General features: G+C 41.3%; 1 protein-coding gene across 2 annotated transcripts; it reads left to right on the plus strand.

Moving 5' to 3' along the window:
* The first annotated feature begins 16 nt into the window (after positions 1-16).
* On the plus strand, positions 17-25,692 carry LOC101858975 (axoneme-associated protein mst101(2)). 2 transcript variants are annotated; one of them, XM_035972877.1, is made up of 21 exons: positions 17-80; positions 3,103-3,185; positions 3,731-3,810; positions 4,517-4,710; positions 5,139-5,194; positions 6,026-6,102; positions 6,691-6,746; positions 7,494-7,975; positions 8,090-9,047; positions 10,101-10,270; positions 11,254-11,349; positions 12,189-13,903; positions 14,811-14,966; positions 15,778-15,963; positions 16,358-16,492; positions 17,920-18,030; positions 18,627-18,725; positions 21,219-21,350; positions 23,066-23,238; positions 24,715-24,805; positions 25,284-25,692. In XM_035972877.1, the coding sequence occupies exons 2-21, from the start codon at positions 3,130-3,132 to the stop codon at positions 25,388-25,390; spliced, it is 5,130 nt and encodes a 1,709-aa protein (XP_035828770.1). In that variant the 5' UTR covers positions 17-80; positions 3,103-3,129; the 3' UTR covers positions 25,391-25,692. The 2 variants fall into 2 exon arrangements, with proteins under 2 accessions (XP_035828770.1, XP_012944614.1); XM_013089160.2 differs by having other exon boundaries at positions 7,494-9,047.
* The last annotated feature ends 44 nt before the right edge of the window (positions 25,693-25,736 follow it).

The following is a 25,736-nucleotide window of genomic DNA, read 5'->3' on the forward strand; positions in this document are numbered from 1 at the left end:
AGACTATGCCATATAGATCTAGATCTAGATAGATCTAATCTTTCCTTCTATTCTCAGGCTTCTCTTTGAATCACATCTGGGTAAGTTGATTGGAGTCAAGGATTTTGCTCAACTGTAGTGTAGTGTACGGTAGAATCTACCCGGCGCTGGCGTAGCCTGTAGGCTAGTCATTTCTACCTCTACTGTCGTTGTTGGCTGTACTGTAGGTGTGTGTGTGTGTGTAGCATGCCAACAATCAAGAGTTGAGGCAACTATGCAAGGGCGGTGATTGTTTAGATGGTAAATTTTTACTTTCATTCCCGAACACAGACGCACTAGTGCTTCGGGGGTCAACGAAGTGACTATTCGGACTCTAGTCCGATTATAATGAAAAAATGTTATTCGGACGAAAGTGGCTATTCTCACCCGCCCGGAAGTTCTCGCAAGATCAACTCCTCCCCTCTTCTCTCTCTCTCTGTCTCTTTCTGAATGAAAGTGGCTATTCTCACCCGCCCGGAAGTTCTCGCAAGATCAACTCCTCCCCTCTTCTCTCTCTCTCTTCTCTTTCTGAATACTGTCTATCGCTGTGGACGATCAAATTAACCAAAACAAAGTTAAAATATGATGTTAAAACACAAAAGTAAATTAATTTGGTTGTCTACAAAGGTGCTACGGCTATTTAACTTTTCGAATCGAGCCGAACTACGCGGGTCGCCATTTTGTTTTGCCCGGAAATTCTCGCGCTACTCCTCTCTCTCCTCTCTTTCTCTCTCTCTCTCCACTGCCCACAGACAAAATTGTACGCTTTTAGTAGGCTACAGTTGTAATGGAACGTTTGTTCACGGCACAGAATTCTACAATTTTTCTGTTATCACAGTGTAGAATTCTGTGGTTTAGGGTGAACGCGCACCAGGTGAGAATAGCCACAAGACTCGCCTGCACTATTCTCACTCCGGGTGAGAATAGAGGTGGCCTATTCGGACTCTGACTCTTGTCCAGCATGACATCACTTCCGACTTCCTATGACTCGTGAATCCGGCTTCCTGTCCTGCCTCACTCGTGACTCGCCTCAGGCTGGGTAGAGACCGGGATCACTTCGGGCAAAAAGGCGTTTTGTGCAGGAGCCGAGTTTTAATCTTATGATGAATTTGAGGCCGGCCTGAAAAGTTATAGCGCTTTTAGATAATAAATGTTTATTTGTCAAGAGGTCATCAGAAGCAATTAAAGATGGCTCGTTAGCGTGTGTCGGGGTCGGATGGGCAGCCTGCACACGTGTGGCTGTGTGCGTGTCGGGGAGGGGGTGGGGGGGCACTATCGGTCCGGGTGTTGAACGTCGCATACGCGTCAGTCTTTTTCCCCCCAGCAACTGATCATTATTACAATTACAATAATAAGTTAATCTTGACGTAGATCTACGTAATGAATTGTGCGCTGGTCTTGGAATCAAAAGTTGCCGTATGCTCAGCTCTACACAGCAACACAACTTTTTCTTGGTAAACAATCGATATGACACAGGCTTGTGTATTTGAACGAATCGGTCTTTTTTTTTTTACCCAGCTCATAATATGCAGGTGCCAGGTGGTCTGCTAATCTTCAATTTTACCTTTTTCTACAACAAAGAAAGTGGGAAACATGGGGGGGGGGGGGCGTATCAATGAGGCGGCGGGCATCGGATCGGCAGAAAAGGTGTGGGGGAAACTAAAAAATGGCGGAAAATTGGAAGCACTGAATGTTAGATCTATAGAACGAAGACACTTCCTTTTTTCCGGACCCGAGTCCGAATAACATTTTTTCATATTCGGACTTGAGTCAAGGTGTCTAGTAAACGTTTTATCCAGTAATTGTGAATAAATAGTAAACGTTTTATCCAGTAATTGTGAATAAACTGTGCTCGTCTAGAAGATTGTGCTGATTGTGGAATAATGCTCTACCCACCACCGTCGCTGTCAAAAGTAGGCTGAGCTGGCTTAGAAGCTGAAGTCAACAAAGTTGTGTCTAAAAACACCATGCCCCAGTCAAGCCCATGACTATGATCAATCATTATCAGCCATGGCAGGTAGGCCTACACCCATAGAAATATATCTCTAATAATTATTAGTGACAATACAATGTTTCCTCACCAGCGGTCATACAGAAATTTTAACATTCGGGACTCGAGTCCGATTAGAGAAAAATTAGATCTTTACTCGGGCTCTGAATTGAGTCCAGCAGGACGTCCGTTCCAACTTCCGACCCATGTTCCTAAATATTTCCAGCCTTATATGAAAATTGTTTCGATTTTAGTGTGGTAACAATCGAGATGTGAGCTTTGGTGAATTAATTTTGAATTTGCTTGAGTGGCAGCTGAAGCTTTCTTTACTATCGATTTTAGGACCACCAAGGGATCTTTGAGGTGCACAGCTTGCACACTCAACCTTCGGGATTTTTTTCACCGTTATCCAAGAGGGCTAGGTGTTTGATTTTATCTACCCCTAAGATCAGGGGTGTGGCTGAAAAACAGCAGTAAGAAGAGCCAGGATTAATAGTAGATAGAGTCAAGAGCCCAGAAGGTGGAGAAGAAGAAAGCAGAGTGATGAACATGACTACTACCACTACTAGAGAGCAGAACTGGAGGTGACATTAATTTAACCCTTTCTCTACCTCACCAATAAGAGATTGATGAAAGCAATATATATATACCATTGACTAAGTAAAATGTTCCGAAAAAGAGAGCAATGTACCTAGGATGAACAATGTAAGTCTTGGCATTTTTTGTTTTGTTTTGTTCCATTTTTATTATGATGATTCATGGGCCGAAATCTTTTAAAGACTCGCAGACCCAAGGCATTACAATACAATGCACGCACTTTACCGGGGGGCTCTGAATATTTATATAAATATATATTTTTTAATTCGAACTTGAAGTGCCAAACCTGTTACGACTAAATTTCTCTCTGATAGTTGATAGCTCTAGCCAAACAAGATTCGGAAAATGACCTTACGATTTCTTGTGTTCAAATCTAGTCTCTCTTTTTTATTTTATCTCATCTCGTCTTCCCCTTTCTAAGTCTAATGTCCATCTCCCTTTATATCAACTTTACGCTTCTTTTGTATCTGTTGACATTTTTTTGTTGTAAATTGCAGAGAAACGGGTGTTTCATCTGTCCAAGAATGGATGCTGAGGAAGTTTATGTGTACAATCCTTTCCAAGGAATTGAGATTGGAAGGTGAGTCGATCTATTCAGTTCATCTAGCTCAAACACAAACGTTTCTAGTGTACAACATTTATTTCACTGAGGACTGACTTTAGATAACTTGGGGATGGGGGCAGCTTTTAAGATTGATGATTTTGGGTCAAATAGTGGGTGGTACCTGGGTTGTTCATGTCTGAACCTGAAAGGAGCTTTGAGAATGTTTGAAGAACGCTTGATAATTTATCTTTCAAAACAGTCGGGTAGTGCAGAAACTATAATCAGTTATTAGCTATGATATGTGTAGTTTGGGGTTGGGTTGTTTTTTTCAAACCATTCTGACAGTAAATATTCATCTTGGTCGTATTTGATTTTATTTCTTTTTTCTCAAATGTTGTTATTATTTTAATACAGTGAGTAATACATGTGGAACAATTCTCTTAAGCTGCTGGTCCTCTATTCTTTTTAACTATTAAACTCCTTTTTTGAAGCTTCAGAATGCAACACGACATGTTAAATCTTAGTGTTAGTAAAAGTTCCTCCTTCTGCAACTTGTGAAATGTCTTTTGCATATTTCCCAGGAGAACGGGTATTTCAATTCACAAAGTCAAAAATGTGAAAAATGGCATGGACAACATAGATGATTACTTCACAGACTCTGGTAATAATATAGAATTTTATTATTTTGTTAATAATAGTGTTTGTAGAGCCTTATTTAACTCCAGCGTATCATCAGTTTGCTGTGAATGTGTGTAACATGCTGAGTTTCTGTTCTCAAATGTTAATAATTGCTTTTTTTGTCCTAGTAATGAAACGGTGCTGCATTTAAGAGAATATCTCCTGCTGACCTCTTTCGCTCGCTCTCTCTCTCTCTCTCTCTCTCTCTCTCTCTCTATCTCTCTCTCTCTTTCTCTCTCTCTCAGTGTGGATTGGGTTATATAATTTTGTGTGGGAGCAAGTTCTGTTAACACAGAATGTTTCAAATGTAGACACTTAAAAGTTATACTGAAATCTTTTCCCATCAGTTATATTAAAGCTCTCTTTTAGTGTTCTGTCAAGTCTGTTTCTTTTTGTCATTAAAAAAATTTCAAGCAAAGAATATAGTGTGATGTTAAAGTTGAAATTTTTTTTTGAAATTTAGAGGGGTGGGGTTTCTTTTCCTTAAAAAAAAAAAAATCTAAGTTTGCTATTTTCTTTTGTAATTTTCAAGTTTGCGAGTATTTTCTTTTTATTATGCCAAGGTGGTATTATCAAAATAAGTATTTTAATATCCTTTGTCATTGCAATGTTTACATCTCTAATACTTATGATAACTTTTTTAATGAACTGTACCCACAACTTTAAAAAAAAAACTTCTGGAATCCCAGAGGCGGACCAGACTCTTGACGTGACCCAACAAGTGCCCCTGACCTCAGTGGAGAACACCAAAGTGTCGCCGCACAAAAATGTCAAGGATGTTGTCTTGGCGCCAGCTCAAACTGGAACTACCAAGCGAGGCGGTGCGGTCAAAAATGTTAAGCAGCCGACAACGGCAAGAAAAAGTGAAGGGGCACCGTCCAAGGTTTGTTTTGGTGCGGGCTTGCCAACTGTCCCGAATTTCCTCTGGGAATTTGAGAGAAGTTTTGTGTATAGTTGCGTAATCTGATATGTCATGACACTGGGTATTCCTGGCTTGGTTTTCCAAAAGTTTGCAAGCCTTTGAATACTTTGATGCATGTTTTAGCGTTTGAGTAAAGAGAAGCACATTGCGGGGGGGGGGGGGGGGGGTTACTTTACGCTTACCCGCATCAAGATGCCAGTGATCATATTTTATTAGTGTATGTTTTAACAAACTTAGTTGAGGAGGGCTACTGAAAGGTCGTTCTTCTTCCCTGACCTGATGTAAATATCTGTCTTCCCCAAAGCCCTGTTATATTGCAATCATGTTAAAAAATAATCTTTAGCTTTTCAGCAGAAAAAAAGCAACCCTTTTTCTCCTGTGTTTTCCAGAGCCCAGCTATGGAGGTGCCAGTGAATCCTTTCGACTGGAATCCTAGAGTTGGAAGGTCAGTTGGGAACTATAGATTAGAGGCCTCTGGGTCTCTTATTGCCAGCATGACGTGGGTAGTAGAGCAGTTGTTCAGTAGTGCTGTACGGTACTCATTATCTTTATTTTACAACTCGTGAGTGCTCGATGCCAAGCTTGCTACTACTTGAGTGCTCTCTGTTCAAGCCAAAGGATGCTACTAGCTGCTCTGTTTCCACTCATCCCACCACCCCAACCCCATCTTCTACACTGCACTGCCGCAGAAAGGCACTCGACACACTGACGTAAATGTCAAAAAAAGAGGGGGGGGGGGTCCCGCTATGAAAGCGGCAGGCTTGCTCTGCAGAATTTCTCTCAAAGACAGGAGATGAAGACTGCTGAAAACACTGCGATGAAGCACTGATGGTGCGATGCTGCTCAAGCAGCTCTGTTTCAATCGATGACAATGCTATTTGAGCTAGGTGCCACTCACGAGTAACAAATACTTGAACGTGATATTTTGTTTGGTTGTTTTTTTTTCTTACCTATTTATAAATTTTGTCTGGGTTGTTGTTTTTTTCCATTATCCCTTCATAGTTTGTTTCATTTCCTTTTCTCAAGAATGCCAAGCAATGTTAGTGGCATCAAATTGGATGTGCCCTTGAGAAAAACACTGACCTTTGCTGGAAAACAGGCTCTTTTAGAAATTTGTTCCTATTTTTTTAAAAATTTGTTTGTTTCCTTTAGCATGAACAGAGTTTTTCTTTGCAGTATGAATGTGTATAGTTGGTGCCGTTAAAAAATTAATTGTCGAAAAGAAAAATATGTTGTGTTTATTTCTTGTTTTCTTTCTTTCCTTCGGTGTGTGCAGGAGAACAGGCCGAGATCTTCTGGCCGGCAAAAACGTCAGTAGGGTGGAAAACTTCAGCCAACTTCAATCAGATAATGGTATGTTGAAACCAAACATTGTAGCAGCAATGTTACCTCACAACAGCAATGTTACTTCACAGCAGTAGAAAAGTTAATCATGCTCAGATTAATTTCTCCTATAGATTCTAGATACAATGAGCTATTAACTTTGATGTATTTTTGGTATTTAGTTCGGTGGTCACTGGGGTGTGTCTGAGCAAAACACGATAAACCTTTTTCAAAAAACAGGGTGCTGCACATTGGCAACCAGCAGTGGCATGTTTGTAGTATTTCTGTATGTTTGAATATGTATACATGTATTTATGTACTGTCTTTATGTAGGTATGGTATATCATCATATGTTAAGCCATTGTAATTTAAAATGTCCCCACAGGTATCAATAAAAGAGGAATATTATATTCAAAAATTTATTTTTAAGTTTTGTGAAAAATTTGTTTTAAAAAACTTAAGCAGATGGGTGACAGGTACAGACCAGGATAGCACAGGTTTTTTATGAGCATCTGAGCAGAGAAATGAGAGACGAACCAGCTGATTAAATTGAATCTGTATGAACTCCCCAACTATTAGATATCAGCAGTTTGTTTCCTCTCATTTGTTTCCAACCAGAGTCCACCATGTCCCCACAACTTACGCCCGAGACGTCGTCTATCAAGAATTCTTTGGTAAGTCTAGTGTGGGATCTAAGAGATCATCGCTTTCTACACAACAGCATATTAACTTTTTTCTACGGCCTTTTGTAATGATCCCAAAGCTCTTTCTGTGCCAGATTTTTTTTTTGAAGATTCGGTTTGTTTGATGCTCTTTGTATTTGCTTTGTTTTGTTTTATGACTGCTGTGTGTGTGGGTGGTTGTTGGGGGCTCTGTTGTTTCAGCTTCTTTTTTCCTATGAAACATCTATCGTCCTTATCTCTCCTTCTTTTCTTCGTATATTACTCTCCAGTAACACCCCTAATCTTCGGCACTTGTGTGACCTATTTGTGTTGCAAGTGCTGTAAAACTCTTACTAAAAATCGAAACTACCTTAGTTGTTGTGAAAAGAAGTAAATTTTTGTTACATTTCTATACACCGTTTTTATTTTTTAAATGTATGCTATTAGATAGTCTTGAAATGTTGGGGGGGGGGGGGGGGGGTGTCATTTAATACAAAAATATACTTTGGCTTTCAAGGACAACACAGTTCAAAATACATTCAACCATGGCCACATGGCCACCTGTATAAGGCAATTACCTGTACAGACTCCCATTTACCTCCATTTTCCCAATTAAATGTTTTTTGGGTTTTTTTACATTGTAGTGACACTGTAAGACAACCACTTGTTTAAAACGGCCACTTTTCTCCTCGACAGTGTGTGACCATCTCAGACAACTTTGACTGAGTTTATATTTCTCTATGTGTCGTAACTCCCCAGCGCTCTGGCTCACCTGGAGAAACAAATCAACCAAACGCGTCTACCCTGCACAATTCTGGTTCTGTCCATCATTCTGATAGTCTCTCAAGCAAAGTACACAGACGAATGGAAGAAAGGGCGAGCAGCAACTCTGGAAAAACATCCAGCGCAAAGAAAAAAGTCTTAGACTCGGGCAGTGGAGAGTTAGCGTCCAGTGGCTCTGACACTGAAACAAGAAAGGAAGTTAAAGCGACGACAGGAAGACGAAAATCAATGCGAAAGAATCATGCATTACCTGCATCTCATGACGACGAGGAAGGAAAAAGTAGTCCAGCCGATAGTCAGGAGGATAAAGATCAAGGTAGTCATGTGGACCGGCGAAGATCAGTGCGAAAGAATCAAGCATTGTCTGTATCTCATGACGACGAGGAAGGAAAAAGTAGTGCCACTGATAGTCAAGAAGATACAGATCAAGGAAGTCATGTGGACAGAAGAAGATCAAGGCGAAAGAATCAAGCATTGTCTGTATCTCATGACGACGAGGAAGGAAAAAGTAGTGCCACTGATAGTCAAGGAGATACAGATCAAGGAAGTCATGTGGACAGAAAAAGATCAAGGCGAAAGAATCAAGTGTCGCCCGTCTCCCATGATGATCAAGGGGGGAAAAATAGTCCCCACGTTGATCAAGATCCAAATCAGGGTGGAGGTCATGGTGGAAAACTCGACAGCTCCAGGAAACAGTCAAAAATCACAAATGATGTTGGTCAGAAGAGAACAGAACTCGACAAAAGGCCCCACAGTGAGCACCTTGGAACTGAGCAGACGGAGGATTTGAATTTATCTCGAAAGGGGACTTTGAGAAAAGGTTTGAAAAAGCTTCAAGAAAAAAGTCCCAGTGAGGAAAGAAAGACAGGTAGTTCCAGTGACAGCTCGGAGAAGCTGAGTAAATCGGCGAATGTTTCCCTCAAACAACTGAAAGAGTCAAGTGGCCGAGACAGTTCTGCATGCGGTGCAGATCCTCCTTTGGAACAGGCTGTAGCCGAGCTGAGTAAAAATTTGAATAAATCCCAAAACGAGGGTGTAAGAAAGAGCTTAAAGAAAGTGAAAATAATCGCTGCTGGTGACAATGTTGAGACAATTCTCCATCTTAGTCGCATCAAACCCAGTCCTCAGAAGAGGACTGGAAATAATTCTGACCGAGACGACGACACAGAGCACGGGGCAACAGCAAGCGCAGAAACAGAACCACCAGAGTCGAAGGATGGAAGTACATCCGGTGATTCTTCGACATTGTTTAAAAGGCCGCCGTCTTCAGGCGGGGAAGAATCTGAAGGATTGACCGAGAATGGTGGGAAGACAAAGTCATCAAGAGGTGCTTCCAAGGTACGGGGTTTGAATACAAGTTCAAAGGTGAACGTCTCTCTGAAGTCTAAGCCTTCTGCTGTAGGGGAGTCTGAGGTGGTGATGAAGCGAGAAAAGTCTGTGCAGTCAGCCTCCCAAAGTGGCAGAAAGACAGATGGAAGTGGAAAAGATCAGATGTCCAGTAGGGAAGATGGAAGCACAGCTGTGTCACAGGTAAACAAGTCTGAGAGATTTTGTTTGTCTGTTTTTGTGTATTTATTATTTTGTGTGTTTGTGAGGGGTTGTTTATTAGTGGCAATTTTTTTGAAATCCTGATTGGATTGGCATAAAATCAATTCTTTTTAAAGATTGAATTCTATTTTCATCAGTTGTACAGGACTATTTGTAAACGAACTGACAGTACACAGTTTTATTTGCAACATTTGTGTGACTTAATTTTAAATGACATCTCAGACGGGGCATTCTTGTACTCGGATCGTTTGTGGAGTTTTCAAAACTCTCAACCCATTTGGCTTGGTCCTGTCAGAGACGGGTGTTAAATTCAGAAGTCCCACCTCTTAGATAAATTAATAGTGTTGATTTGGGCATCAAACTCATACATTTATACACTCATTGCTGTCAGCCAGTACATACAAGTTATGTTTAATATGTTTTTGAGGATCTGAGTACAGAATTGTGTGTTTTTGCAATGCTTTTTCTTTGTTTTATAGCATTGCTCTTCACAGATTCACCACTGGTCTTTCAATACCGAATTTGCTAATAATAATGAAGCCCATTATAAGTCAATAGGGTTTGTGTCAATACATAACTGGAGATCTTTATTAAACATGTATCACTTCGTTTGCTGCTTTGAATAACTTGAATTTATTGATTGCAGAAAAGTGTGTTTGTGGAGGGTTTGGAATTTGGGCCACTTGGCCAATGCACGCCATCTTGGCCTGCCGCACAGGTAGAGTCGGTTTTGTGGTTTTGAAAAGTTGGCAGCTATCCGCTATTATGTAAATGACCATTATCGTGTTGACATGCTTCTCTGACCTCAAACATAAACTAGTAAGTGTGGGTGGATGGCAGGTGCTCTGGTGTGGTTTACTCCTTCTGCCCTATAAAAAGTCTATCGTCTCTGTCTCCCCTCCTTTTTTTTGTGTTTGTTACTTCCTTGTTACACCTTCGGCATTTATATGACCTTATTCTGTTGCAAGTGCCGTAAAACTCTTACTGAAACTAAACTAGTAAGTTTTGTTCCTTTCTGCTTTCTCTCCTCTGCAGGAGATCTCAGGTCTGGGTGGGAGTCTTTTGTCTCGTCCAGGCAGGAGTCTTTTGGACAAGTCTAAGGACACGACCACAACAGCCACGCTCAACTTTGGCGGTGATGTGACCGGCTCTGTCACCAATGCCGAAAAGGCTTCTGCCAGTCACTTCTTTGGGATTAAAAAGAGGTATGCTGGAAGTATCATCATCAGCATTATCATCATCATCATCATTGTTGAAAAAGCAGAGTAGAAATCTTGATTGATTTTGAGTCAGGAAGTATAGGTAACAAAATTTTAAAATATTTATTAAAATGGCTCAACTTAGCAATGCTATCATCATCAACATCATCATCAAATACCAGACATCTTAAAGCTTGTTCGTTTGTCTTGCTTTCAATGAAAAATAATAACCGGAATAGTGGGTGGTTGGCGGGTGCTCTGGTGTGGTTTGCTTCTTCTTTCCTATCAAACATCTATCGTCTTTATCTCTTTTTCTTTTTTATGTTTGTTACTCTCTTGTAACACCTCTAATCTTCTGGTGCTCATATGACCTTATGCAGTTGCGAGCGCCGTAAAACCTCTACTAAAACAATATCTTGAATAGAAGTCCTGATATTTTATTTAGTGCTGAAGGAGGTGCAGGTTGCCTGGTTTCAGAGGTGAAAGGTAGCAAGAAAATGGCCACCAAAGTTTAGTGATTTTCAAAGCTCAAGTGTCCTTGGAAATTGCAAATTAAAATTTTTTAAACTTTTGATCGACGTCTTTAACCACCCAGTTTCTTTCGATTTTCCCCAAAATGTCTTTGCCTTTGATGGCGAGGGTTTTTACTATAATAATATAGTGTAAAGGGCATAGAGCTTGCTGTCGAGTGGGGTTATGCGCTATACAAATGCTATTTATTATTATTATTATTATTACTATATGAGCCTTGTGATGGCAAAGTGTTCAGTAAAATCCTCACAGAAATGTGTTGTTAAATAGGTATAAAAGATGTTGAGCCTAAAAAAGGAAATTCGAAGAAAAAATGTCCACTGGCCAGAAAAATGCCTGGTCTTTTTATAAATTCATTATTTTGACAAGCGCTGGATTTCACCACGATGACTCATATTTATATTTATTTTTTTATGTATGGCATTGATGTTTGACCACAATATGGATGTCTTTCTCAGGCTGTCATACTCTGTCGCTATAGCAGACGCCAGTAAAAACAAGACAGACAGATCACAGAATGACATAGAGAAAAAGAAATCTGCCATCCCAGTCAGGTAAGTATTTAGAATGTTCTCAGTTTTTATTTGTTCTAGTACAATCAGTTTTCCACTAAAGGAACAATATTTAATTAGCACGAATAAAAATATTTTTGTCCTCATTGAATTAAATTCATAAAATGATTTTTTCTATCTGTCTGTCTTCCTGATCCAGTTTCCTCAATGAGCCTCTGTGTTACTGTCTTCTCACATGAAACAAGTCTGGGGCCAGCTGATCGGATGTACTCAAATAAACATTTTGACATTTTAATTTTCTGTTTCTTTATATGTGGTATCGGTTGCATGTGCTCAAGAAATATTTTGTTAAAATCTATATTCTAATTGTCGAAAGACTCAGAAAAAAATTCATAATATAGGTATAATTGTCAAGAGAATTAACTAGCTTGGTTTTTTTCCCCCCTCTCCTGTAAAATTTTTCTTTGGACATAAAGGAATGACTCCACGCTGCAGTCAGTTATAGTTACTGAGATTTCCTTTGTTTCCAGACTTTAGGGACAACCTATGCATTCATCTAGTCTATCACATTTGTACAGGCCTCTTTCGTGTAGTGGTCAGGCGCTTAGCTGTCGCACGCAGGAGACCTGAGTTCAATTGCCGTGTAAAGAGAGTTTTATTGAGTATCTTGGTCTTTCTGCTGGGATGTTGTATCCCTCTCAGCCCGGGTTAGCCCTGACCGGCAGGGTCAGAAGCCCGCCTCATAAATGGGGTAAATTGTGTCAATTGAGGAAGGGGGGGGGGGGGGGGGGTAAAGCACCATTTTATTTTTTACTTTAAGACTTGAGATACATCCTGTATATTCCAGAATTCTTTAACTTTTGTCCTTCCAACCCCAACAGGACCAGGGCCAATCTGTCCCAGAGCCAGCAAGACAAAACTCTCCTGTCTACCTTCGAGAGTTTCACCTTTGTTGACGTGGGAGGTCAAGACAACTTTGTCATTGTCGAGGCTGGTGATGAAGAAGAAAGAAATGACGCTACAGAAAGGTCAAAGACGAAAGAGACGAGGAAACGTAAATCCTCGTCAAATACGCTGGATCAAGGGGCGTCTTCACCATCTCCTCCAAAGTTGAGCAAGACAGATCTTTTGGCTTTGGGCTACAGCGCAGAGAAAATCGCAACCCTGGCAGCAGACGAGGAATCTGCCAAGGGCAAGAGGAAAGGAAAAGGAAAGGCTGTTCAAACTAGAAGTGCTGCCAAGAATGATGGACAGAAAGAGAAAGATATGGTGGTAATCAGTGCCGGCCAGGACTCCGAAAGTGTGCGGTCCGAGCCAAACACGGACATATCACCCAAAAGGTCTGGCGGGAGAGCAAAACTGAAAGATAAGAAACCGTCACAAACCAAGCCGTCACAGACTGACAGGAAATCCTCAGAAAGCAGTGATGAATCTGCGGAACTTCCTGCTGATCTGGACACGAGAAAAAAGGCAACTAAAAGATCAAGCAGAAAAAGGAAACAAGAAGCTGAAGAAAATGTGCCTTCTACTCGTGCTGCTTCAAAGCGAGAGAAAGACAGTCGTGAAGTATCTGAGGTCACGTTATCGTCGTCTAAGATGTTGACTCTCTCGCGGACGGTCACGTCAAAAGACATCAGTTCTAGAGGGAGAGTGAGAAAAAAAGCAGCATCCAAAGAATATCCATTTTCTAAAACTTCTGGACCATCAAAGGAGGAAGAGACAGATGATGAAATTATTCTTGGTGGTTTCAAAAAGGGCTCTGGGTTGGAAAAAGAAAATTCTATCAAGAGGAAAAGGGTTCAAAGTCAGCCCAAGTTAACAAGAGCAGTTTCTAAAAGCAAAAAGGTTAGGCAGTCAAAACGAAGACAAGCTGCCCCTTTGAATAAGCAGCTGAGAAAACGAAAGAGGAATGTGGACGCCAACACTTCTGCAGGTCCTGAAGAGCAAGAGTGTCTTCAAACAAATGTCGCAGGCGAAATTTCGGAGGTGTGTGAGGAAGCTGAAGTCAGTTTAGCAGAGGACGAGAAATCCCCGGTCAAACCTCCACAGTCAGACACCAAGTCTTGTGACCCCCCAGCTGAGGTGCAAGATGAAGAAAAAGTACCAGGAAATCCAACGACAGGTTCCCGCACGAGAACCAAATCTTCTACAACAAAAGAAGTAGAGGGTAGTCGCACTAAAGCAAAACCTTCGACAAAGGAGTTGGGAGGTCGTAGCGCCAAAACAAAATCGTCTTCGACAAAGGAATTGGAGAGTAGTTGCAGCAGAAGCAAATCTTGTACAAAAAAAGAGTTGGAGAGACAAGTGGGAACCTCTGGTCCCAGAAGATCCCTTGCTGCAGTTTTGGAGGACAGTGTTTCTGCTTCTGATGATGGAGACAAAGAGAAGGAAGTGGAGGAGGAAAATGCTCAGGACCTCGCAGGCGAAGGCGCTGAGTCGACCGAAGGGGAAGCAGAGCGCCTGCTGGGAGTGTCCGAAACCAAACCCGAGAAGTCGAAGAGACTTTCAACGTCAAAAAGAGGGAAGAAAGAGAAAGAAGTTACAGACCAGCCCAGAAAGAGTTTGTCTCGGAAACCTCGACATTCACAGAAACATGGTGAGGTTTCTCACAGATTTTTTCTTCCCTCAGCTTTTTCTGTTTCAGACACAGTCAGTGGGTGGTTGGCAGGTTCTCTGGTGTGGTTTGCTCCTTCTTTCCTATAAAATATTAATCATCCTAATCTCTCTTCCTTCTTTTCTTTGCGTGCTCTAGTAACACCTCTAGTGTTTGACGCTTATCTGACCTATTTGTGTTGCGAATGCTGTAAAACTTTTTCTAATACTAAAATCACTGTTTTAATCAGTCGTTGGTGTACACCTGTCTCTGTTTTCAGCAGTGTCTATGTTCATCTACTAAAACGTGTAAGATCATAATTTGTTATAATATTGTTTAAATCGGTTTACAGACTTGTGTATTTGGGTTTTTTTATTCGTATCAGTTTTTGTTTTCTTCTTCTGCACCTGGCGTGCAGTGCAGGAGGCTAGAGGGCGCCACTAATAGACTAATAGATCCTACCTCTTTTCTTCCCTTCTGTTGTTTCTGTCCATGTTGTATTTTTCCTTGGACTGAGAGGGTTCTATTGACTCAGTGAGTCAACGTAGGTAGTTCAGTGAAAATGTCAATGTGCTTGTTCTCTTTACTCAAACTCAAACAATGTTTAGTGAACCCAGGTTGTGGGTGGTTGGTGGGTGCTCTGGTGTGGTTTACTTCTTCTTTGCTTTCAAACATCTATAGTCATGATCTCCCCCTCCTTCTTTTTTGTGTTTGTTACTCTCTTGTAACACCTCTAATCTTCGGCACTTATATGGCCTTATTGATTGTGTTGCAAGTGCCGTAAAACACTTACTAAACGGGTGCTCATATGACCTTATGCAGTTGCGATCACTGTAAGACTCTTACTAAAACAAACAAACACTTACTAAAACAAAAAGAACCAAGGATAAGATTCAATTGAAATGTTTAGTTCCAGCTTCAGCGACGCCGCAGCGAGTGAACTTGTTGCTGTCATTGCCCTCGGTGACCCCACAGAGCGGTCCGTCTTTCCGGCTGTCGCGCAGATTTTCCCCGCAGTTGTCCTCGCCGGATCTGGATTCCTCCCCGGAAAGTCCGAGTCCTCGAGGTGAGTTTATAATACGGGTGGTTGGTGGCTGCTCTGGTGTGGCTTGCTCCTTCTTTCCTGTCAAACATCTATCGTCCTTTTCTCTCTTCCTTTTTTTATGTTTGTTACTCTCTTGTAACACCTCTAATCTTCAGCACTCACATGACCTTATTGTGTAACACATTTTGTTGTTGTTGTTGAAATGGTTAAATCTGATATCATATTCAAATTCGTGGTTAAATTTTGAGAAATTACAAAAATAGACCTGCTGTGCGACCTCAATGTGCTGAAACAAAGAAGGCACACAACAAACACAATGTGGAATGAATTTGATGATCCCAGTCGGCTACCATTTGTTAAATGGATGGATGGATGCGGATTTTTTATCTGAATGCGCCTCTACAGCACCAGGCTATTATAATTATCCCTCACTTCCCTGTGGCCCAGGTAATACTGGAGTCCTTGACTCCTCAGGCTCGGCCAACACTGAATGTGTCTGTAATTTTTGGCTGACATTAAACCATAACTTCCAACCAGTAAGTAAAGAACATGCAGATGCTGAAGGACAATTATGACCTTTCAAGAACAGACTTGAGAATTATATTGAGAACGAAGCTCTTGAGTCAATTGGAGAGGTCTTTTACTTTTACCGCAGTTCCACTTTGAATTGCTTGAATTTACTGAATGTAGAAAAGTGTGTTGAGGGTTTGAAGGAAGAGGAGGGGGGGGGGGGGGGGTCAACTGGCCAATGCCCACCATCTTGACCCACCTTAAGGGAGGAATCTGTGTTTTGGTCTTGTAAAGTTGTCATCTACGCCTTGTACTTTTCCAGTGGAGACTCCAGGCCCCCTGGCCAGGAACACAAAGATGGCTATTCCGGCAGTGGACGCCACCCCCCAGGCCCCTGCCTCGTGTCTGCGTGGGAACAACCCACACAAGAGATCGCTGAAGGGGAGGAAAGTGCGCATCAGCAACATCATCGACCGACTGGAGGTCTCCCAGAATGAAAGCAATGAAGGTATTCATTCTTTCTCTCTCTCTTTCTCCCTCTCTCTCTTTCTCCCTCTCTCTCTTTCTTCTCTCTTCTCTCTCTATCTCTCTCTCTCTCTCTCCTGTCTCTCTCTTCTCTCTCTCTCTCTCTCTCTCTCTCTCTCTCTCTCTCTCTCTCTTCCTCCCTCCCTCCCCACCCCCCCACCCCTCCCTCTTCCTCAGATCGGCTTCTTATTCTTGTGTTTTTTGGGTTTTTTTGTTTTGTTTGTTTTTTTGAGGGGGGATACATTATAACGACTAATGACACTGTAAAATTTCCACCTATCTAAGACAACTTCTTTACCCCTCAACAATGAATGACCATCGTAACAATCTCAACTATATGTAATTTTTCATGACATTCCTCATGTTCTGTTCTCCAGGCGAGCTTTCTTCCGATGGACGGAGCTCCACGATGTTGCCCTCACCAACGTCCTCCCCGGTCCACTACGCCGAGACCACCCACCACTACCCCAGCCCGAAAGACTTCCTTGTACCAGACCTCTCGAACAAAATCAGTAAGACTTAACTCTTTGTCGTCATCATCATCGTCGTCATCACCATCACAGACCAAAAAACTCCTGTTTTTCTTGAAGCATTACAATTTGTACCATGTTGGCACGATTTTACATAACTTACAAATATCAGCACCAAAATCAGGACTCAGGACCAATAACTCATCACAGCCAAGGTTCTTTAGCTCTTATCAGCCAGAATTTATGTCATAGATTTACCTGAACAGCCAGAATTCGATTTCTGGCCATTATCACTATTTGTTAATTACAAGGAGTAATTCATTTTGTCCGCACGCCTCATATTTAATTTGGTCGGTTCCTTTTTACATTTACTTGTTTTGTTGCTTTTTTAGCTTGTGTCAAATGTTTAAACCCATACCCTGCTGTACCAGCATCTGTGGTGTAGTGGTTAGACACTTTGTCATAGTGCAAAGATCTAAGTTCCATTCCTGGAAGGGGAGAATTTTTATTGAGTTTCTCAGTCTTTCTCCTGGGACATTGTATCCCTCTCAGCCCAAGTTGGCCTTGACAGGCAGAGTGTTGATGGGGACATAAAATCACCTACATTTAAAAAAAAAATTTATTTTGATTTTGGATACTGCCATAGTATCACTGTGGGTACTGAGAGAATGCTCACATACACAGGGGTTGGGAGAGAGTTATCCTGAAGGTTCTTGGTGTCACTTCTTTACTCACTGAGACAATGAGCACCTGTTCCCACACTGGCACCGCTGAAAGCATAGTAGTTTTGTTTTTTCTTTTTTCACTTTCAAACAAATGTGTAGAAGCTCCAAATAATGATTTGTGTTCCTTATTATCTAAATAAACATGAACCAAAAAAACCACGACTCTAATGGCAACCAATACTTTTTTACTGTGATGATGAAATGAAGACATGATACAAGATCTGTGGGTGGTTGGCGGGTGCTCTGGTGTGGTTTGCTTCTTCTTTCCTATGAAACATCTATTGTCCTTATCTCCCCTTCTTCTTTTTAGTGTTCGTTACTCTCTTGTAACACCTCTAATCTTCTGGCGCTCATATTACCTTATGCTGTTGCGAGCGCCGTAAAACTTCTACTAAAACAGACAAATACAAGATCTTTTCTTTTTTTTCTGTCTTTCTTTTCTTTCTTTCATTTTTCTTGTGATTGGAGGATGCCCCTGGTTGATACTACTTCCTTAACTTTTTTTTTTCTCTCATTTCTCTTGTGGTTGAAGGATGCCTCTGGTTCATCCTGCTCCTTTTATTTTCTTTCTGTTATTTCTATCCGCCTGTCTTGCTCTTTGTCAAGGCTAAATGGCTGTTATTGTGTCAATGTGCTGCTCTTTAAATACACAAAATTTACTCAAAAGTGTTCACATTTCATAATCAGAGCCAGGAAATAATTTTCTTTTTTTTTTTTTTTTTTTTTTTCAAATCTTCTTTTCAGTTCGACCTGGCAGCGAAAATGATGACGGACTTCGTCGGTCTCATAGAACGAGAGTGAGGCGCCTCAGCGCTCACAAGGGGGAGGGAATAATCTACAGGCGAGACAGTACAGGTAAATCCAGTGTTATTAGTCGTAGGGAAGTGTTTGAGAAATGTTTGCAGGCTTGCCAACTGTCCTGAATTTCCGGGGACTGTTCCGGATTTGGCAATCAAAAATTTGAGAGGACATTGTATACACTTAGCCAAAACTAGTCCCATAGGATGTAAATTCGTTTTTTTGTTGCGCTGTCTGATGTTATAATGTTAGGGGTCACTAACTGGGGTTTTGTTAAAGTTGGCAGGCCTGAGGCCTGCGTTTATGTTATATTTAATAGAGCTCTTGTTAAGGGAATTCACAGGGGTGCGTCCTCGAGCAAGACACAATAATCCTTGCACAGGAACAGGCGGCTGTACAGCGGCGTCCACCAATTGCGTGTTTGTAAAATGACGATGTAGGTTGGATATTGTGGGTTATGTAGCTTAGAGGAAGAAATATTGTGTGCAAGTATCCAAATTTCTCACGCGGATAAATATGTGGTATTTATTTATTTATTATCTTTATTAATTATTTAGTTAGTTTTTTTTGTCCTCAAGTTATCAAGAAAAGTAGTATTGTTTATTTTATTATCTTTATTGATTTTTTTTCTACACATGTTCTCTGCTCAACAGGATTTGGAATGATGGTGGCCGGCATCCAGCCCTCCGTGGTGGAAGCGAAGGAGAGAGCCAGAGAAGACAAGCGTAGGAAGCAGATCAAACAGCGAAAAAGTAAGTGGTGGTTTTGTCTTCTTGGTGGAAATTCGGCTTGATAACTCATCTTCTCCACCTTCTGTGGTGTAGCCTTGGAGCTTCGTCATCACTTACAGAAGACATGGGTTTGATTCCTGAGTGGCGAGGGGTTGTTGTTGGGGTTTTTTGGGGGGGTGTTTGGAGTTTCTCTGTTTGTCTGCTGGGACGCTGTATCCCTCTCAGCTTGGTTTGGCCCTGATAGGCAGAGCTGTTAAAGTACTTTTTAAAAAGTACTTAAGTGCAAATTTTAAGTACAATCTAAAAAATGTACTTAAGTACAGTAAAAGTACTTTCTTGTAAAATGTACTTGAGTACAAGTACTTTTTAAAAAAGTACTTATGAGTACATTTTGAGTACTTTCTGCTAATATGCTAAAACTCATCAGCGCTTATGCAAAACATCATATTAAATAACATATCCAGTATATTTGACCAATTAGGCTATTTATTACTAAACATGTAAACAGTATACAAAGCATTTGAATATACAATGTACACACTGAACGAAGGTGGAAATGGTTCGTGAAATTGAAAAACCCCCAAAACAAATAGACGCAACTAGTGGGTAAGTGATATATATTATGAATAGAACTTGTTTGAGCAAGACAATGTGATCAAATGTAAGTCAGTCCAAGAGGTCGGAAAGTTCTACAGAAAAAGTATCCAAATTAGAAAATGTAGATACTAAGCTGCTCTTAAGAAAACATAAAATTAATGAAAATGGCCAGCATAGAAATGGAAAAGTGCATTGAATTCTTCATGAACAAATCCTCAAGGAATCAATGTAGCCTTACGCAAAAACCACCCAAAAAAGGTTTTAAAGAAATTTAGGCAGCCTAAAAAATTGTTAGATACACATTGAGAACACAGTTTCAGTTTCAATTGATTACAGTGGTAAGATAGATTTTGGTCACACTGTATAGTCCACGACGCCCACGGCAAACCAAAATACAAAGATTCTCTACTACAGTAGTCTCCGCCTAAGATCCCAGTACTCGGGAGCAAGAAAAATATGGGATCTCAGCCGACGAAGCCAAGGAAGAATCTACAGTGACCCATGAACTGACGTGACCCCTGGGTGGATTTATGACATATGGCGAGCAAAGAGTGGTCAACCTTGATGACCAATCACAGTGGCATGAGGCATGCCATAAATAATTTATATACACACTTATTAGCCTATCGTGAGTCTTGAGATCTTTATCTACGTTTATCCAGTTGCTCCTCCCCTTCACCTGTCCAACAATTTTAGCTTTCCATCTCTGATTGAGTCATCCTCCCCCCCCCCCCCCCCCCACACACACACACACACACACACACACACACACACAACCGCCTTTACTTTGTTGTTACGCACCATTACGTTGTGGCAACACCAATTAAAGTTCAGGCTGTCTCGCAAATTCGGGAATAGAGAAAAACTGCTTTCAATGGTCAGGGAAGAGTTCCTTACCCACCCAGCGAGTGATGTAAGTTTAGGTGGTGAGCTCAGATGCGAGTGCGATGTTTGGGGAAAAGAAACGCATCGGTCAGTTCACACCTTGGTGTGATCCTGTCTGGAGCAAACACTGTACCGTTTCATGGAGTTTTACAACGCTTGTGATCACATTCACGATAGTGGCTGATCTTTGGCGCGACGGGCCGTTCTTTGATCTCAACTTTTAACTCTTGGTTGATCGGCTGTGCCCCCCCGGGTGTTTGTTCCGTAAATTATGACCAGAAATGCCGGCACATACCCTTTCATTAAGCTTCAAAAGTACTCAAAATGTACTTTAAAAATACTCAAAAGTACTTTTATGAAAAGTATCGGAGTACAGTAAAAGTACTGGTTTCCAAAATGTACCGGAGTACAGTAAAAGTACCGAAAATTGTAATGTAAGTACAAGTACCGGAGTACTTGTACTCCGTTACAACCAGCTCTGCTGATAGGCACGGTCAAAGCAGCCCACCTCCTAAATGGTCTTAATAATGTCGATGGGGGCGTAAAAACATCTGCAGTTACATTTTTACAGCAGGTTGATAGCTTGTCTTCTTTGTGAAAACTGAGGCTGATAACTGCGTCAGAAGTTGAGAATTTAGTTGGGGGTTTTTTCGTGTGTTTTTTTTTACTTCACAGTTGAAAGTTATTTCATTTTGTTTTTCAAGTCTATCATGTGTCTCTGGTTTCTAACATAAAAGGCTTGGATTAAAATGTAGTTTTAACAGTGAAGTAAGTACATGTTTGGCAAGAAACACATAGAAAGATTTCTGGATTTGAAGAGAATTTTTTGTGGGTGGTTGGCGGGTGCTCTGGTGCGGTTTGCTCCTTCTTTCCTATCAAACATCTATCGTCCTGACCTCTCCTACTTCTTTATTGTGTATGTTACTCTCTTGTAACTCCTCTAATCTTCTGCGCTTAATATGACCTCATTGTGTTGCAAGTGCCGTAAAACTCATACCAAACCTAAACTTAGAATATTTTTTCCATCCACAGTGAAGGCCCTAAGTGTTCCTGCCCATGGGCCAAAGAAACGTCTGTCGTGCCACTACAAGACAGACAAAGATGTGACCTTGACCACCGAGGTCGCCGTGCTGGACCCGGACACTGAAGAGCAGAAGATGATGGGTAGGTATTTATCACAGGATGCTGGCTTACCAATTGACGGTGTTTGTGGTGTAGCGGTTAGGTGCTTTGCTATTGCATGCAGGAGACCCGAGATCGATTCCCGCGTGGGGAGAAATTTTGATTGAGTATCTTGGTTTATCTGCTGGGATGTTGTATCCCTCTTAGCCTGGGTTGGCCCTGACAGGTAGAGTTGGAAGCCAGCCTCATAAATGATCTAAATTATGTCGATGAGGGTGTAAAAAACACCATTAACTCTTATCCTGCGTCTGTGCCCAGATGCATATCTTATCAGCAACTGATTACGTTGGACGTGCCGGGCAGGCCGCCGGGGTCACTCAGTGTGTACTGTTGGTGTACAGCGCGCGCGCCGGGAAACGTGTGTTTTCGCCATGAATACCGCGGGAGTGTGTTAACCGATGATGAAAATAACGCTCTATCCTTCATAGCTTTCTATTTATAAAGTGTTACAAACATGTGAATAACCCCTTCTCACAAGCTGATAAGACATTACGAGTAGTTACGCCCATTCAAATAACCTTTCTGGACGCTCTTGTTGTTATGAATGACCTGAGGTTCGAAAGGGGATAATTTAGGTCAATTTCCTAATGTTTTACACTCAAATTGTTCTTTGTACCTGCACAATGGTATTCAAAACTATCAAACAAGCTTATTTTTTATCAGGTAGTATCATTTCATACAAAATCAAGCTCATTTGAAATATTTTGTATAGAAAAATGGAAGTCTTGTTTCCTGACTATCCTTTCGAGCTCCTCATGTCTAAGTGGGTCAATTTCTTCTATAATTTCATTGGACAAACATCTAGAGCTACCAACTTGGCATCTTTTGAATGAGACGTATGCCTCGATTACGAACCCAGGCAGGCGGTTCTAGAAGAAGGCCACAAACGCACACAAACTCAAGCAGACTGACGCACACACACTTGACCTGCGTGAATGGGGATCCGACTCGGGACCCGAATGACACGTATGAGGATGCGCGTGCGCTGAGCCAGGAGCTACACTGACTCGGGACCAGAACGTACGCGAGGTGCCGAAATAGGCTTTTCGGGCTACATAAACCCGGCTTCCGCATGATGAGGGTTGAAAAAAATTATTTTTTTAATGAATAAAATCATCAGAAACCGGAACAGGTGACAAGAAAATCTCTTTTAGGTCCTTGTTTCTTGGCAGATTTTGCCCACACTAATTTGCTCTTATGAAAATAGTTGAGGCCATGGGATAAAACCATGTGTAAACAGAAAAAAAAGTGCCAAACCGTGGATGGAAAATATTGTAATAGCTTCCCTAGCATGGTTTAGAAATAATTTGTAGCATTAAAAACTAGTAATAGACAATATGTGAATCTGACATACTTCGTCAATCTGAAATCTGCAACTGGACACTACTTTTAGCGTTCGCAGTGGGTGGTTAGTGGGTACTCCGGTGTGGTTTGTTCCTTCTTTCCTATCAAACATCTATCGTCCATATTTGTTCTTCTTTTTTGTGTTTGTTGTTTGCTTGTAAAACCTCTAATCTTCAGCACTCATATGATATTATTGTGTTGCAAGTGCCTTAAAAATCTCACAAAAACATAGAACAATCTAATATTTGGCACTCGTATGACCTACTTGTTGCAAATGCTATAAAATTGTTACTAAAAGCATTCAAAGATTTTGAATAAGTATTGTTGATTTTCTTTTGTTTGTCTCTCTGTAGATCTTGTTGCCCGCAAGGACCAGCGGGAGTGGTATGATTCCGATCTGGCTCCTTTGACCGGCTCAGGACCCATTGCCTTTGGCCTACAGCTTCAGCAGGCAAACTTTTTCACCGGAGAGCTACAGTTGGGACCTTTGGCGGAGAAAATATACTCCAGAGTGGTGCAGACAGTGGTCAGTAGTTGTTTGCCTTTGTTGTTACAGTTATAAACTTATTTAGTTTGTTTTGTTTGATTCTGCTGAAAAATTAGGTGATACTTTTACTTGCTTTTTTGTCCTCTGTTGCCATTAAGCGTCGAGGATTGGGTGATAATATTTGGTTAAATTAAGTAGAAGGCAAGGTCAGAATTACAGAAATTGATTTACAGAAAAGTGGGAAGACATGGAATAACATCAAGAGGCTAGCCCAGGATAGAGAAAGGTGGAAAGTGTTTCTTTGTGGCTTATACCCGAGTGCAGGGTGAGAAAGGCAATGATGATGTTGATGAAAGTCAAGAGTAGAAAAGGAAAGGACATTCTGAGAGCTGTTTTACTTTGTCCTGAGAACAGAGCTTGTTGAAAGATGTTGACAACAACCGGGTTTTTATTCTAACTGCTCATCAGCTCACACTTTTCCCAACGTCAGTTCTTGAGGTGCACTATCTTAGTGGTTGACCATTTTACTGACTTCTATCCATGGTCCATTGTGTAGCATCAATACTCTCTGTCTATCTCTCTCTGTCTGTCTGTCTGCCTGTCTCTCTCTCTCTCTCTGTCTGTCTGTCTGCCTGTCTCTCTCCCTCCTTCCCTCTTGCTCTCTCAGGCCTGCCTAATTGTCCCGGTTTTCCCGGGACTTCCCATTTTTTCACCGATTTCGAGGCCTCGTCCCTGTCTTTTTCGATTCGGCATCAATATTGTTTCTGTATCTGACTTTCTATTTTCACTTCATCATACAGCACAGCATCTTTGTGATTTGGACCGCGTGCGGCGCATCAACAACCAGCTTTCCTAAGATCTAGATCTAGATTATAGTTGCTTTTCTGCTAATTTCTTGATTATTTTCGACGTTTAGAAGGATTGTTATCCATAATGAAGCGCGCTGCCAGTGGATATAAAGGTAATGAAAAGAAGAAAGCGTCCAAGACCAGTGAATTAAGTGAACATTCTGGGAGTGAAAATGAGGCCGTGGTGAGAGAAGAAAACAAGTCCAAGAAAGCCGCCAAAAAGACTCCGAAGAGTTACGTTTTGTCTTGTCCCTCTTTTGGATCAAATGTCCCTGTTTTTGGCTCTAGGAGTCCCTAATTCAGGAAAAGTAGACTAGGCAGGCCTGCTCTCCCTCCCACTCACCCCTCCCAATACAATCACCTGTACAAATGGCACTCCCCCCCCTTGTGTTTTTAAAATATTATAATGACACTGTCCAAGACCCCTACATCTGTCTAGGACAGTCTCTATTCTCCTCAATAATGGGTGGCCGTCTTGAGCGATTTCTACTGTAATTGGATTTTCATCCTATGAAACATAACCCTTCTGTATTGAGGACACAAAGAGGTAACTTTAACTAGCAAACTAGCATTTCTACCAAACTAAATCTAATAACTTGAAAAACAAAATGTTTCAGGTCGTTGCGTCGAGGTGGTGAGAATAAACGAGAACTGTTTGTTTCCGCAGGTGTTTCACATCGTGCATGGAAAGTTTTGTCTGACTGTCAATGACGTGTCTACGGTCGTGGAGACTGACGACGATTTCTTTGTGCCAAGAGGTATTATTTTCACAAATAATTACACTTCCCCTTTTTATTTTGGGGTTTGTTTTTGTTTGTTTGATTTGGGGGGGGGGGGGGGGGGTGTTTTGTTTTATTGAGCGTTTTTTGGGATGGCATAGCTTGAACCATATTGGCTACATAGTGGGTTTCTTTCTCTTTTTATTTTCTGTTGTTTTTATTTTTTATTTGAGGGGGGCTATTCCTGTTGAAGATGGTAAGGAAAAGAAAGCAGGAGTTGGAAAATTGAAAATAAACCAACCTGTCCCAAGACTTTTCATATGCACAGTCGTGGTAGCTGTGAATGTCCAAGGAGTTTTCGATAATTCCTTCTTTAATGGGTTGGGGGGGGGGGGGGGGGGTCATCTGTTTTCCTGCCTTCTTCTAAATGATCAGTGCGTGTTGACCAGTACATTTCTTAAAATGAAAATTACTTTCTTGACATTTTGTGAACGAGAATGTACTTGTCTCTCCACAGGATCAAACTACTCCATCAAAAACCTGAGGCGAGATGTGGGGAGGATACATTTCATCAACTTCAATGAGATAGTTGGAGACACTGACGCTGATGAGGAGAACAGATAAATCTTGCTTACTGTCACACTCACACCTTTCCTTTTCTGCTGTAAACTGAAATATTTCTTCAGGAGTTGCTCATATCTTGGTTAAGTTTACACGCACCCCCCCCTCCCCATGCCTTCACGTATCATGACTATTACGACAATTGCATATGTGGTGTAGTGGTTACACACTTAGCTGTTGCACACAGGAGACCCAAGTTCAATTCCATGATGGGGAGAACGTTTTTATTGAATGTCTTGGTCTTTCTGCTGGGATGGTGTATCCCTCTGAGCCCCGGTTGGCTCTGACAGGCAGGGTCGTAAACCCGCTTCTTATATGATCTAAATTGTGTTAATAGGAGAGTAAAACA

The sequence above is a fragment of the Aplysia californica genome, unplaced genomic scaffold, assembly GCF_000002075.1.
Source record: "Aplysia californica isolate F4 #8 unplaced genomic scaffold, AplCal3.0 scaffold00885, whole genome shotgun sequence".
Lineage (NCBI taxonomy): Eukaryota > Metazoa > Mollusca > Gastropoda > Aplysiida > Aplysiidae > Aplysia > Aplysia californica.

Coding starts and splice junctions, on each gene's coding strand:
- LOC101858975 (XM_013089160.2), top strand. CDS start 3,130: ATGGATGCTGAGGAAGTTTATGTGTACAATCCTTTCCAAGGAATTGAG. Junction 6,747..7,493: donor CGTCTATCAAGAATTCTTTG/GTAAGTCTAGTG, acceptor GTAACTCCCCAG/CGCTCTGGCTCACCTGGAGA. Junction 14,967..15,777: donor GGAAAGTCCGAGTCCTCGAG/GTGAGTTTATAA, acceptor GTACTTTTCCAG/TGGAGACTCCAGGCCCCCTG.